At 33.0% G+C, this 10846-nt stretch overlaps 1 protein-coding gene and 1 long non-coding RNA gene across 7 annotated transcripts in view; one reads left to right on the forward strand and one right to left on the reverse strand.

Annotated features, from left to right (window-relative positions):
• LOC125242905 (carcinoembryonic antigen-related cell adhesion molecule 20-like) overlaps window positions 1-4890 on the reverse strand; it is a 151332-nt gene extending 146442 nt beyond the window's left edge. For 2 of the 5 annotated variants that reach the window (XM_048151999.1, XM_048152000.1), the window contains exons 1-7: window positions 4757-4890; window positions 4196-4516; window positions 2702-2974; window positions 2337-2591; window positions 677-788; window positions 346-386; window positions 165-190 (exon numbers count right to left, since the gene is read on the reverse strand). In XM_048151999.1, coding sequence (XP_048007956.1) covers window positions 165-190; window positions 346-386; window positions 677-788; window positions 2337-2591; window positions 2702-2974; window positions 4196-4516; window positions 4757-4808 — 1080 coding nt within the window. In that variant the 5' untranslated portion in view covers window positions 4809-4890. The remainder of the gene's footprint in view (window positions 1-164; window positions 191-345; window positions 387-676; window positions 789-2336; window positions 2592-2701; window positions 2975-4195; window positions 4517-4756) is intronic. The other 3 variants (XM_048152002.1, XM_048152001.1, XM_048151998.1) reach the window with 3 other exon arrangements.
• Window positions 4891-7615: 2725 nt separating this feature from the next.
• LOC125242927 lies at window positions 7616-9730 on the forward strand. Of its 2 annotated transcripts, XR_007178939.1 has the most exons (3): window positions 7616-7802; window positions 8305-8377; window positions 8882-9730. It is a non-coding gene; the product is annotated as an uncharacterized LOC125242927 (long non-coding RNA). The 2 variants fall into 2 exon arrangements; XR_007178938.1 differs by lacking the exon at window positions 7616-7802 and having other exon boundaries at window positions 7831-8377.
• Window positions 9731-10846: the final 1116 nt, after the last annotated feature.

The raw sequence follows: 10846 nt of genomic DNA on the forward strand, positions 1-10846 counted from the left end.
GAGACAGAAGAGGCTGAACAACTGAATATCAGTTACTACCACTGAAAAACACTTTTCCTGTAAGTGATTGTAATGTGTCATGTGACATCATATTTACAGTTTCAAATCAGGTCCTATAAAGACAAAAATGTTGTAATAAGGAGATAAAACTGAACGTCACTCACAGGCTCTTGTCTGCTTTGTGATGCTGCTTAAAGAAAGAAACATTCAATAAGATTGATACTGAGAGAAACATTACTGAAACATTTGTAATATTAATAGATCATCTGAAACATGGGATGGTCATTATCAGTGTTGTTTCAATCAAATCATACTCATGTTGGTATTACGAATATATAAACATACCTCCACTTCCTTGTCCTTTTTGTTCCTTGTTTAACACTGGGCTGTAGTGTAAAGACAAATAAATTATTTAAAATCTTTACCACATTTCTGTCATACGAAAAAGCAGTTTATAACAGATTAGTTACCATGGTGATGGAAATTTACTCCTTTGATTAGGAAAAAGTCTCTAATGAGAATGATATATTTTAATCATTGTGATCTTTAAAGGTCATTTGTAGATCTAGACCTGTTGGAAGCTGATACAAGTTGTGATTTAGTAATAATAATGTATATAATGTGTCAAATTAAAGCTGTGATTACAAATTACACCATGAGGTACCAGATTACTTACATTTTCTTGGTTTTTATTAAGTAGACAATCAGACCACAAATGCCTGAAACTGCCACTAAAACACCAATGACAATCCCAACTATCGCTCCTGTTGTCAGTCCTCCTCCACTGACTATAGAAAAGATACAAGAAACAACAGACCAGACCATATAATGCACAATAATAATTGTAATACACTTTAAATACTCTATCAAAATCTTAATTAAAAAAATAAAATTTAAGACAACACAAGGCAATTACAAGCAATATAGATGAACATACAAAACTCTAGAAAATGATGACAACAGAAAGCTCCAATGAACAAATGTTAAATTAAGGTCAAAATATTGGTTATAATAAAGAGTTGAAAACACAAGTTGTAACCAATGTTCCCTCTAATTTTTTTTCTCGCTGAGCAAAACTTTTCTCTGTTGAGCGCACATTTTGGCCACCTGAGCAAAAACATTCTTTATATCAGACCTGTACAACGAACGTAAACACACACACAAAAAAATGGTTTTATCATGCAACTGTAACATTTAACTTTAATGTGCCGTTTTTATTTTATTTGACCCTTGATGTAACTTAGTGATTTATGAAATAATATGTTTGAAAACAAGCAGTTTAGTCACTAAATGAAGCACATTTTAGGTTACTTGAGATTTTTTCACATTGCTGTATTAACTGTACCAGTCTTTACTAAGAAATTCTATTAAAAAATAATTTCTGTCCTCCTGCAGAACAGTTCAATTCTTTATAATAATATAATATGAGCAGTTACAATGATGGTTTGGGACAACCATAATGTGTTTTTGTACAGTCAATTATTAGCAACAGACAGTGTTAAACCATCAAAATTACATGTTTATTGCTTATGAATTTCCCAGATTTTATATACCAGGAGGTTAAGATTTTTCATGGCAAGGAGCCCTAAACAATCCCCTTGTGAGATCAATTTTTTATTAGGCTTACATTATAATATAATATTTAAGTATTTAAACTGATATACAGTATTATATCAGTTTAAATACTTCCATTTGTTTTAATATGTTATATAGTGAAAACAAACTGAAGCATTTAAACTGATAGCTAAATATTTTTAAGAAAAGTGAACGTTAACTCTTTTATAGTTATCTAAACATCCCTGAAACCCACACCACCACACACACAAAAATCTATTTAAACTGAGGTAAGTTATATCACTGATGTATTTTGAGTTTGCAAGCTACACCTGTGGTGGGTGTGTGATTGTAAATGTCTCAGAGTTTTGTTAGCATTCTGTGCCCATCATCCGTTACTTCCACCACTTTTCATTAAAACATGACGTTTTATTTCACATTTCTTTTCGTTTCGCGTTGCCTCTCGTATTGAGGTATTTAGTCCGCAAACATTACAGTATTCTTACCGCGACTGATTTGGCTCAGGGCCAGCCAGCTCACACACGCTCAATCGTTCTCTTTCTATGAAACCTGTAAACCGCATTCACCGGTTCCAACTCTATAGCGACAATAACTCTATAGCGGTTGTCCAGAGCACTGCAATTATTTCTCATTTAAACTACTACAATCATTTTCATGTCTGTTCTCTGCGCGGCAATTATTTCTTCTGCGCGGCCGCGGCTTCAGAAGTGCGCGGCCGCGCACGCGCGCAGCTTAGAGGGAACATTGGTTGTAACACTTACCTTTAACTAGTAAAGCATGTCTTTGTGTGGCGCTTCTGTTTGTGACGTTATTCCAGGCAGTGCAGTCGTAATCTCCACTGTGTGTGAAGTCAGTCTTATCTATGGTGAATGTGTCTGTGGTCACACCGGTGTCTGTTCCATTAAACATCCATCTGAATGAGGCAGAAGGTACAGAATTTGCAGAACAAGACAGAGACACACGAACCCCCAAATCCACCACATCCTGACCCTTAATAGAAACACCTTCTGGTCCATCTAGAACAAACACAAGAGACTCAAAGTTAGAGGGACAAACTAAATGAAGTATGTTTATATTTCATCAGGTTTGAGCTCAAATCATCTTTGTTTAAATGTTTAACACTCACAGTTGATGATCAGGCTGTATGTTGCCGTCTCAGAGTTGAAAGGGTTTGTATATATACACTGATATTCTCCACTGTCTGATCTCTGCACTGGACTGATGGACACCGATCTGAAATCAGGTGAGAAGATGATGCTGTTGCTAGGAGACAGAGAACTGTTATTTTTCATCCACTGCACAGAGGTGATGTTGCCATTTCCTTCAGAGGTGATGTTAGCAGATGATTCGCCCTCTATTAATGGTTCCTCTGGACCAATAAGGCTGACAGATAGTTTTTCTGTGTAAATGAGAGAGAAAGAACAAAAACACTGGATCTAGAATTAGCCTTTCACATTTAGGACCCAATTAATAACTGTAAAAACAACAAAAGAACTTGTGCTTTCACATGGCAGAAAGATGCTTAATTAGGACTACAACTACCACAAAGATGTGAGTACAGGTCAGATTAATCAAACCACCATTATTTCTCAAATCTGCGTGTCCATGGCTGTACAGAAGGCCTTTATCATCAATGAAAGAAATTTATTTATTTATGTTTGAATATTTGTGCCATTCCTAAAAATGTAAATTTTTTTAGAAGCAAAACAGTTTGTTTTGATGGACATGATCCCACATCTGAGGGAAAGCAGCTATTTGTGTAAAATGTATATACATCAGTTCACATTAAATATTGAAATGGTTTGTTCATTTCAGTGTCTATTTAGATTGCCAAAGTTTGTAATGCATAAAATTTATGTTTAATGGATTTTCACAGTTGAGAAAAGACTGAATGTCAGGGCCTCGGACAAGAGGCAAAACAATAACAATCTACAGTATAAAAGAGAACTGTAAAAGTTTATTATAATGGTAAAACATTTCATAATTTGCAGTTTAGTTTTATGTTAAGAACAGTGTTGGGTAAGTTACTCTAAAAAGGTAATTAATTACTAGCTGCAAATTAATTATATATTTGACAGTGTAATTAGATTACTGTACTAATTCCTCTCTCTAAAAAGTATTGCATTACTTATTACTAATTACTTACATCCTATTTCAAATTCTCCTTTAATTATTTTAAATAAATAATACAAAATTGCATAAATTATTCTTGAACTGACCAAAGTATTCAAAGGAAGAAGGTTTCATTAAAAACATACAATTTTGCATAGATGTTAAATCCACTATTGTTTTATATTGAATTGTTCTATATAGTATTAAGTGCAATTACATCAGAAGTAACTGTAATCAAATCACAGAAAAATTAGTACTAAATTAGTACACACTACTAATATTTTATATTCATTTTTTAATTTTAAATGGTTTCTCCAGAAATTAAATTAGTTTACTTCCATGGTATTATTATAGTATACTGTAAAGTAGATTACAGTAGAGAACTGTAAATTAACACTAAAATATTAACAGCAGGGGGTGGAAGAAGTTTTCTGTTAATTTAATGTAAAAGATTTACAGGATAATCTTTTATAGTAAATACTGAACCAAGTTTTAGCAACACACTCACCGACTTGTAGTGACGTTTCTCCAGTAAGTGTCTCTCCAGCACTAGTTGTAACACTGAGTCTGTATATTCCAGAATCACTGTGTCTCAGGTTCAGCAGCGTCAAAGCGAGAGTGTTGCTGTTAACACTGGCTCTGTCTTTATATGCGGGGTTTTCTGTAGTTACACCAGACGCTACTGTAATTATAAGTAGTGTACCAAAAAACCATTGAGTTATAAGAATCGATGTGGAGGGTGGGGGGTTATCCAGAGTGAACACCACAATGTCTCCTTCTTCTTTATTAGGCGGCTCATGGATCTGCAGATCTTGACCCAAATATTGTCCTAACAGAAAAAGTAAAAGAATACTACATTTATTTTTTACATTTGCACTTAAATGACTTACTTTAACTACCCCAATTACTGTAGTTATTTTTTAGTGGCAGTAACAACAAAGAACAGCTTCAGTAAATGGCATACTTTTTTTTTTTTCTGAATTTACTTAAATAAAATAGGACTAACTAGTTTTTTTTTTTATAGAAATTCAACACACAGAATTATTTAACTGCTAAAAAAAAGTCTCACCAAAACACGACAATATCCACAGTGTCCAGTATAAACGATAAGAAACCATCATGATCGAGCTCTCGATTGTCACGAGCAGCAGCTCAAATCATCTGAACTATTTTCATCAGGTTTCAGTTAATGATAAACTGCAGTTCTATAATGCAGAGAGTTCACTGCGCCACCTAGCGCTGGATATTAACACGAGTCATGATTTGATAGTGGATGGTCAGCATGAGCAATAATCACTTCAGTCATGCAACATCTACATTTTATTCAAGTTAAAGAAATTATTCTGATTCAGTCTCGCTACATGGGTGGGTTAGTGTAAGCTATAATTTATTTTACTTTGCTACTGTATGCAGGAGTGCCACTTTTCTGGGCCCCTGGACAGTTTATTGTCGGTTTGCACACACAAAACAACAATATTCAGACCCCTATAAAATCCAGAGGTTAAAAAAAAATTAATATAAAAAAATAGGCTATAAAAATAACAAAATTTAAAAACACCTACAAATATATAATTTATATTTTTATATGGGAGAACAAGATGGTTTTGATATCAGTTACAAATTTTAATATCAGTTTATCAATTTAATTATTTTTTTTTTTTTATGATACGTATAATGTACCTACTGTTACAAATTACCCCAGTAATGGTGATATAACAACAGCATTCTTGGTAGTTTATAGACAATTTAAGTTGTAGATGTCAAAACAACTTTGATTTGTAACAGATAAAGATGATAACATTATATGTTATCATCTTGAAAATAAAAGCCAGATGTAACGACAGTTGATCACAGATGCAAGTCTTGTGACGTCTAATCACTAAAAACATCTTAGATAGCTACAGTATTTAAACATACAGTATTCAAAGATTCTCTGTTAGATAAAGGCTACAATATCTAAACATTTTCCCTGGCTATTCCATTAGTGTAAACCCTTGATCTTGTCGAAATCGGCGTAACAAGTGACCATCAACATCAAAATGAGAAACTTTAAATAACTGTAAATAACACACGCAGCATTTCCTGTCCATGACTCAACATGAGGAGGTTACATGTAAAACTGATCCATAAGGTTCATAAAGCATACATTGGAGCAGATTTGTTATTTAGCACTCTATATACATTACACAATCCTATTGCTGTTTTTTCTCTTGATTTTCTTATAATTTGGTCATTGTCAATTCACTTCAATTAAATCTCATTTGATTTGTCTGCCAAAAAGATACACTAAATTTGACAGAAGTTCAGATTTGATTATGTTATAAAATAATGTGTAGTGCTTAAAGGCCATAAACTATCAGCTTAAAATGTCAAATCAATTAAATTTCTATACAAAGAAAAGATAAAGATACATTAATACGTTCTATTCTTCATAAACATCAGTATGGATTCCGCAAAAACCACTCTGCTTATATGGCTTTGCTTCACCTGATAGACAATGTTACTCTTGCACTTGAAAATCATGAATTTACTTGTAGTATTTTATAGACTTTTATAGTCAAAAGCGTTTGATACAGTTAATCATTTTATTTTATTGGAAAAGTTGTATAAATATGGTGTTCATGATATTATATATAAATGGTTGAAAAATGACATCTCTAATAGAAGACAGTTTGTTTGTTTTAAGGGTTGCTATTCTAGTACAGCAAGACTCTGTGGGGTTCCTCAGGGCTCCATTCTTGGACCCTTACTATTTCTTATTTATATAAATGATTTATCAAATGTTTCAAATATTCTTACTCCAATAATGTTTGCAGATGACACAATCTTAGTTCTCTCTCACTCAAATGTTAATTTATTGATTAAGAATGCAAATGATGGTCTAATCGCTTTTGCTAATTGGTTTAATTTAAATAAATTTCCTTTAAATTTAAAAAAAAATCTGACTTGATTATTTTTAGTGGTACAAAAATTATACCCTAAAGATTTATGAAAAATTACATTTGAGTCTATTGAGGTGCCTCAAGTGTCAACTGCAAAATTCTTGAAAGTTTTTGTTGACAAGAGTCTGAGTTGGAGGGAACAAGCTGACTATGTGAGCAGAAAAATACATAAATCTATTGGTATAATAACGAAGGTTAGGCATCTTGTTACTAGAGTGTCTTCTTACTCTTTACTATAGTTTAATTTAATTGTAGTTTGGGCGAGCACTTTTCCTATTACTCTTCAAAAAATCTTTATCCTTCAGAAACGTTTTGTTAGGATTGCAACCTGATCAAATGCATAAACTTCATCTGTTTCTCTGTTTCAGAAACTTCAGGTTCTTACCGTTTATGATATTAACATTTCTCAAATTTGTGTCTTTATTTATAAGATATATTCAGGTGAAGGTAACATTCCAGAGCAATTTAAGATTTTAAAGTAAATTCACAGGTTCACTGTCACTTAACTCGTCAATGCTCAGATTTTCATCTTCCTAAAATTCTCACTTGTAGAGGTCAATACTCTATACGATTTAGGGGTATTAAATTACCAGTCTCACATGAAAACGTATCCTGACTACGTTGGTCCAAAGTGCAAAACGTAGAGGGGTTACAATAATGGCCCTTAAATTGTATGACTGTTACATTTTATTTGCCTATTGTTTTGCGTCCAAGTCACGTGACTTTAGAGAGCCCGGCCGTGAGAACAAAAAACATGGCGGACGTTTCTCTACTTTTTAGTGAAAAAAAAAACAATATTTTGAGTTAGTTTCTGCATAAAAATAAGTTTTGATTACATTTTTAGCGCGAAATATATATTCTATTTTCATAATATTCACTCAGTGAATGTACATAATCACTCGCTTGCGCGTTGTTGCAAAGATTTTTCTGATCTCGCCAGAATAATGTGAAACTGCTACGTTTTGGTTGCTATGAACAATATTTTATTTTCTGCATCAAAATAAGGTTTGATTACATTTTAAGCAAAAAAATATATATTTTATTTTCATAATATTCATTCAGTGAATGTACATAATCACTCGCTTGCGCGTTGTTGCAAAGATTTCACGCTGAAGAAGTCTCATTCAGAACACATCGCGATATTTGGCATCAGTTCGCGTGTGCTGGATGTTGGTAAGTAGTCGTAAATACGCTCTTCTAATGTTTGATATAATGTCTTTTCTGTTTGCAGATATTAATCAGATTAACGTTAGCTCCCTCATGTTCAGTCACTGCATTATATCTGTCACCTCCGCTGAGGTTTTGCTTTTCATTGCTTTCTATATTAAATACTAAACTAGGGTGATTAAACACTGTCACGTGACGTGCAATATATTGCACAATATATATAACATATTCATATCAGGTTCAAAGTAGTACAAGTGTAGTTTCAAAATGGTATTTGTAGTAGAAGCACGGTAAAAAACAACACTTACCATGCTTTTTACCACAGTATTGGTAGTTTTAATGTGATTTTTGTTGTAAATACAGAGTAACCACAACACTTATCATGCTTTTAATGCCTAATAATGTTAAATCCAAAAACTGTAAGGTCAATAAGAACTTCTTTCCTATATATATTTATATATAAACCTATATATTATAAATAATGATATTTTCTTTTCTCTTGTTTTAGCTGAAAAGACAAAAAGGGCCTTTCGGAAATGGATGAAGGAGACAGAAAGCTGCAAAGGCAAATAATTGCAATGGTATGTATGTGTTGCTTTTAACCCTTTATCAAACATTTTATCAAGCATTTGTTAAATAGTCTCACAGTAAATTAAAATTAAAGTCAAATCCTGTACATATTTATCACCTTATTTGTAAATCAGTTGTGCCCCTTCTTGGACAGTTGGACGTCCCACACATAAAAGTTTATATTAATTCCATTGAATTCTTTAAAATGATTACAGATTGGGCCCAAAATGTTCCAATGATACATGATGTCTCTCCGCACCTCATAACTACCTCTGTTTGCAAGAGTGGAAATTATCATTTGACTTGTCACATGACATCAGATATTCGATTATTTTGTCATGATCATTTACACTGCTGATAATGTCCTGCTTGCATGTGAAACATGTTATTTATTTATTTTTATTTTTTAAAATATGAATATAGCTTGCTATACTTTTAATCATGGAAATGCCCACACATCAGTGAACTTATTACATAAATGCATTTAACATTTAATTGTGCAACACTCTTTACAGAAGGAAATCCTACGGTTATGTATGAACTCACAACATCATCATCAAGTGCTGTGCTGGGCACATTGGGTAACAAGTGTCCTCCAACGTATCCAATCTGTGACCACATTCTCCACATCTTCCCATGGGACACCGACATTCTTCAGGCCTTCGTTTCCATGTCTTCCCCTGCATTCTCCTGGTGGTGTCCACTTCATATCCGTCTTTGGGTGTTGTTGTTTGGTCATGCTTAGGATGTGTCCAGGGAGGTGCACCCTTCACTCTGTCACAGTTTTTAAAAGTCTTCACGTGGACTCCTCCTTATGATCTCCTTGAAACGTGCAGAACCAATATTGAAAATAGTCATTTATCTTTTTCCATATTCTTGCCTTTATCAAAGAAGCACCAGTGCTCATCTGGAGTTTTGGTAAAAGACATATTCATTGCCATCCACTAGTTCTAGTAATGCTGTGACTATAGTCAAATATGTATTTCTGCATGTGTGTATAGCAGGTGTTTGTCCGAACAATTGAAGTTAGTGAGAGTGTTCAGGAAAACCCTCTGAGAACAATCAATATTATTTAATTCTGTTTGGTGCTGATGTAGAGTATTACAGAAATGACACATTGACATTCTGGACATTATTCTGTGAGTTTGTTACCTCTACATTTAGATGGACTTGAAAATGTCTTGCATTTTGTTTCATTAAACCTTTTATTACAGTGTCACTATAGTAAATGTCCACCTTAACTACATCTATGGTATCATTATATCAGTACCTGGATAATGTAAATGTAACATACCCATGAATGTATTTTATAGAAGCATTTTATTGCTGAAAATATTTAACATTTATAAAATGCATTAACTATTTGAATTTGCCTTTCATTTAGTTACAGTAATAGTGAACAATAAACAATATTGTATTGTATTAAAGTTGAGAATGTAAAATGTTATTTTTTTCCCCCTATTCTTTAAAGAAACATTTTCACATGGAATTTTATCTCATCTCTTGGTTTGTAAAAATAATACTTCATCATATCGATTTTTGTAGTTATATTTCACTATAATAGATTGCCTCTGTAACTGGATATATTTTTTTCTCACAATTAACTGATTTTTATACTGTTGTGCAGTAGTTTGGGGACTACATTTGTCTTTGACACTAAATATTGGAATATGATTACAAAATCGAGTACATTCATTATGCTTTTATTTATATTTATTTTAATTCCAAGAGTTCAAATGGTGAAGAATGGTATAAATAAGTGATTAAATGTATACCTTCAATATACTACATATCTACTGTAAATGTTAGAAGCACTTTAGTAGATGCAATTATATCTCTTTCAAATATATTTATGCATCAGTTTAAAACACAAAGGAGTCTTTCGTTGTAAAATGTGATTTTTATTATATTTAATTAGATTAAATATTTCTGAGGCATTTCACGCTGTAGCCAGGGCTCCTTTGGGTGAGTCCGACCACAACACTATTTTTCTTATACCAAAATATCGCCAGAAACTTAAAGTGGCGAAACCAACTGTTAAACTTTTTAGGGTATGGTCCCCACAAGCCATAGACACATTGCAGGATTGCTTAGACTCCACGGTATGGAGTAATTTTTTGTTTGATGGTCAGGATATTAACACCTTTACTGATACTGTCACATCTTATATTCATTTTTGTGAGAGTGTTTGTATTCCTGCAAGAGCTGTTTATGTCTTTAATAATAGTAAGCCCTGGTTTAATAATGAAGTGAGAATGCTATGTAAGAAAAAACAGGCTGCTTTTAAGAGTGGTGATATGGTACAATACAAATTACTGAAGTATGAATTTCAGCGAGCTGTGTTGAAATCCAAGGCCTCCTATAAAGCTAAGCTTGAAAATAAATTATATGCAAATGACATCAAAGGTGTCTGGCGTGGGTTGCAGGACATTACTGACTATAAGATCAAACATCATGCCCCAGTCAGTGACCCCTCTCTT

The sequence above is a fragment of the Megalobrama amblycephala genome, linkage group LG13 (genome assembly GCF_018812025.1).
Source record: "Megalobrama amblycephala isolate DHTTF-2021 linkage group LG13, ASM1881202v1, whole genome shotgun sequence".
NCBI classification, from domain to species: domain Eukaryota; kingdom Metazoa; phylum Chordata; class Actinopteri; order Cypriniformes; family Xenocyprididae; genus Megalobrama; species Megalobrama amblycephala.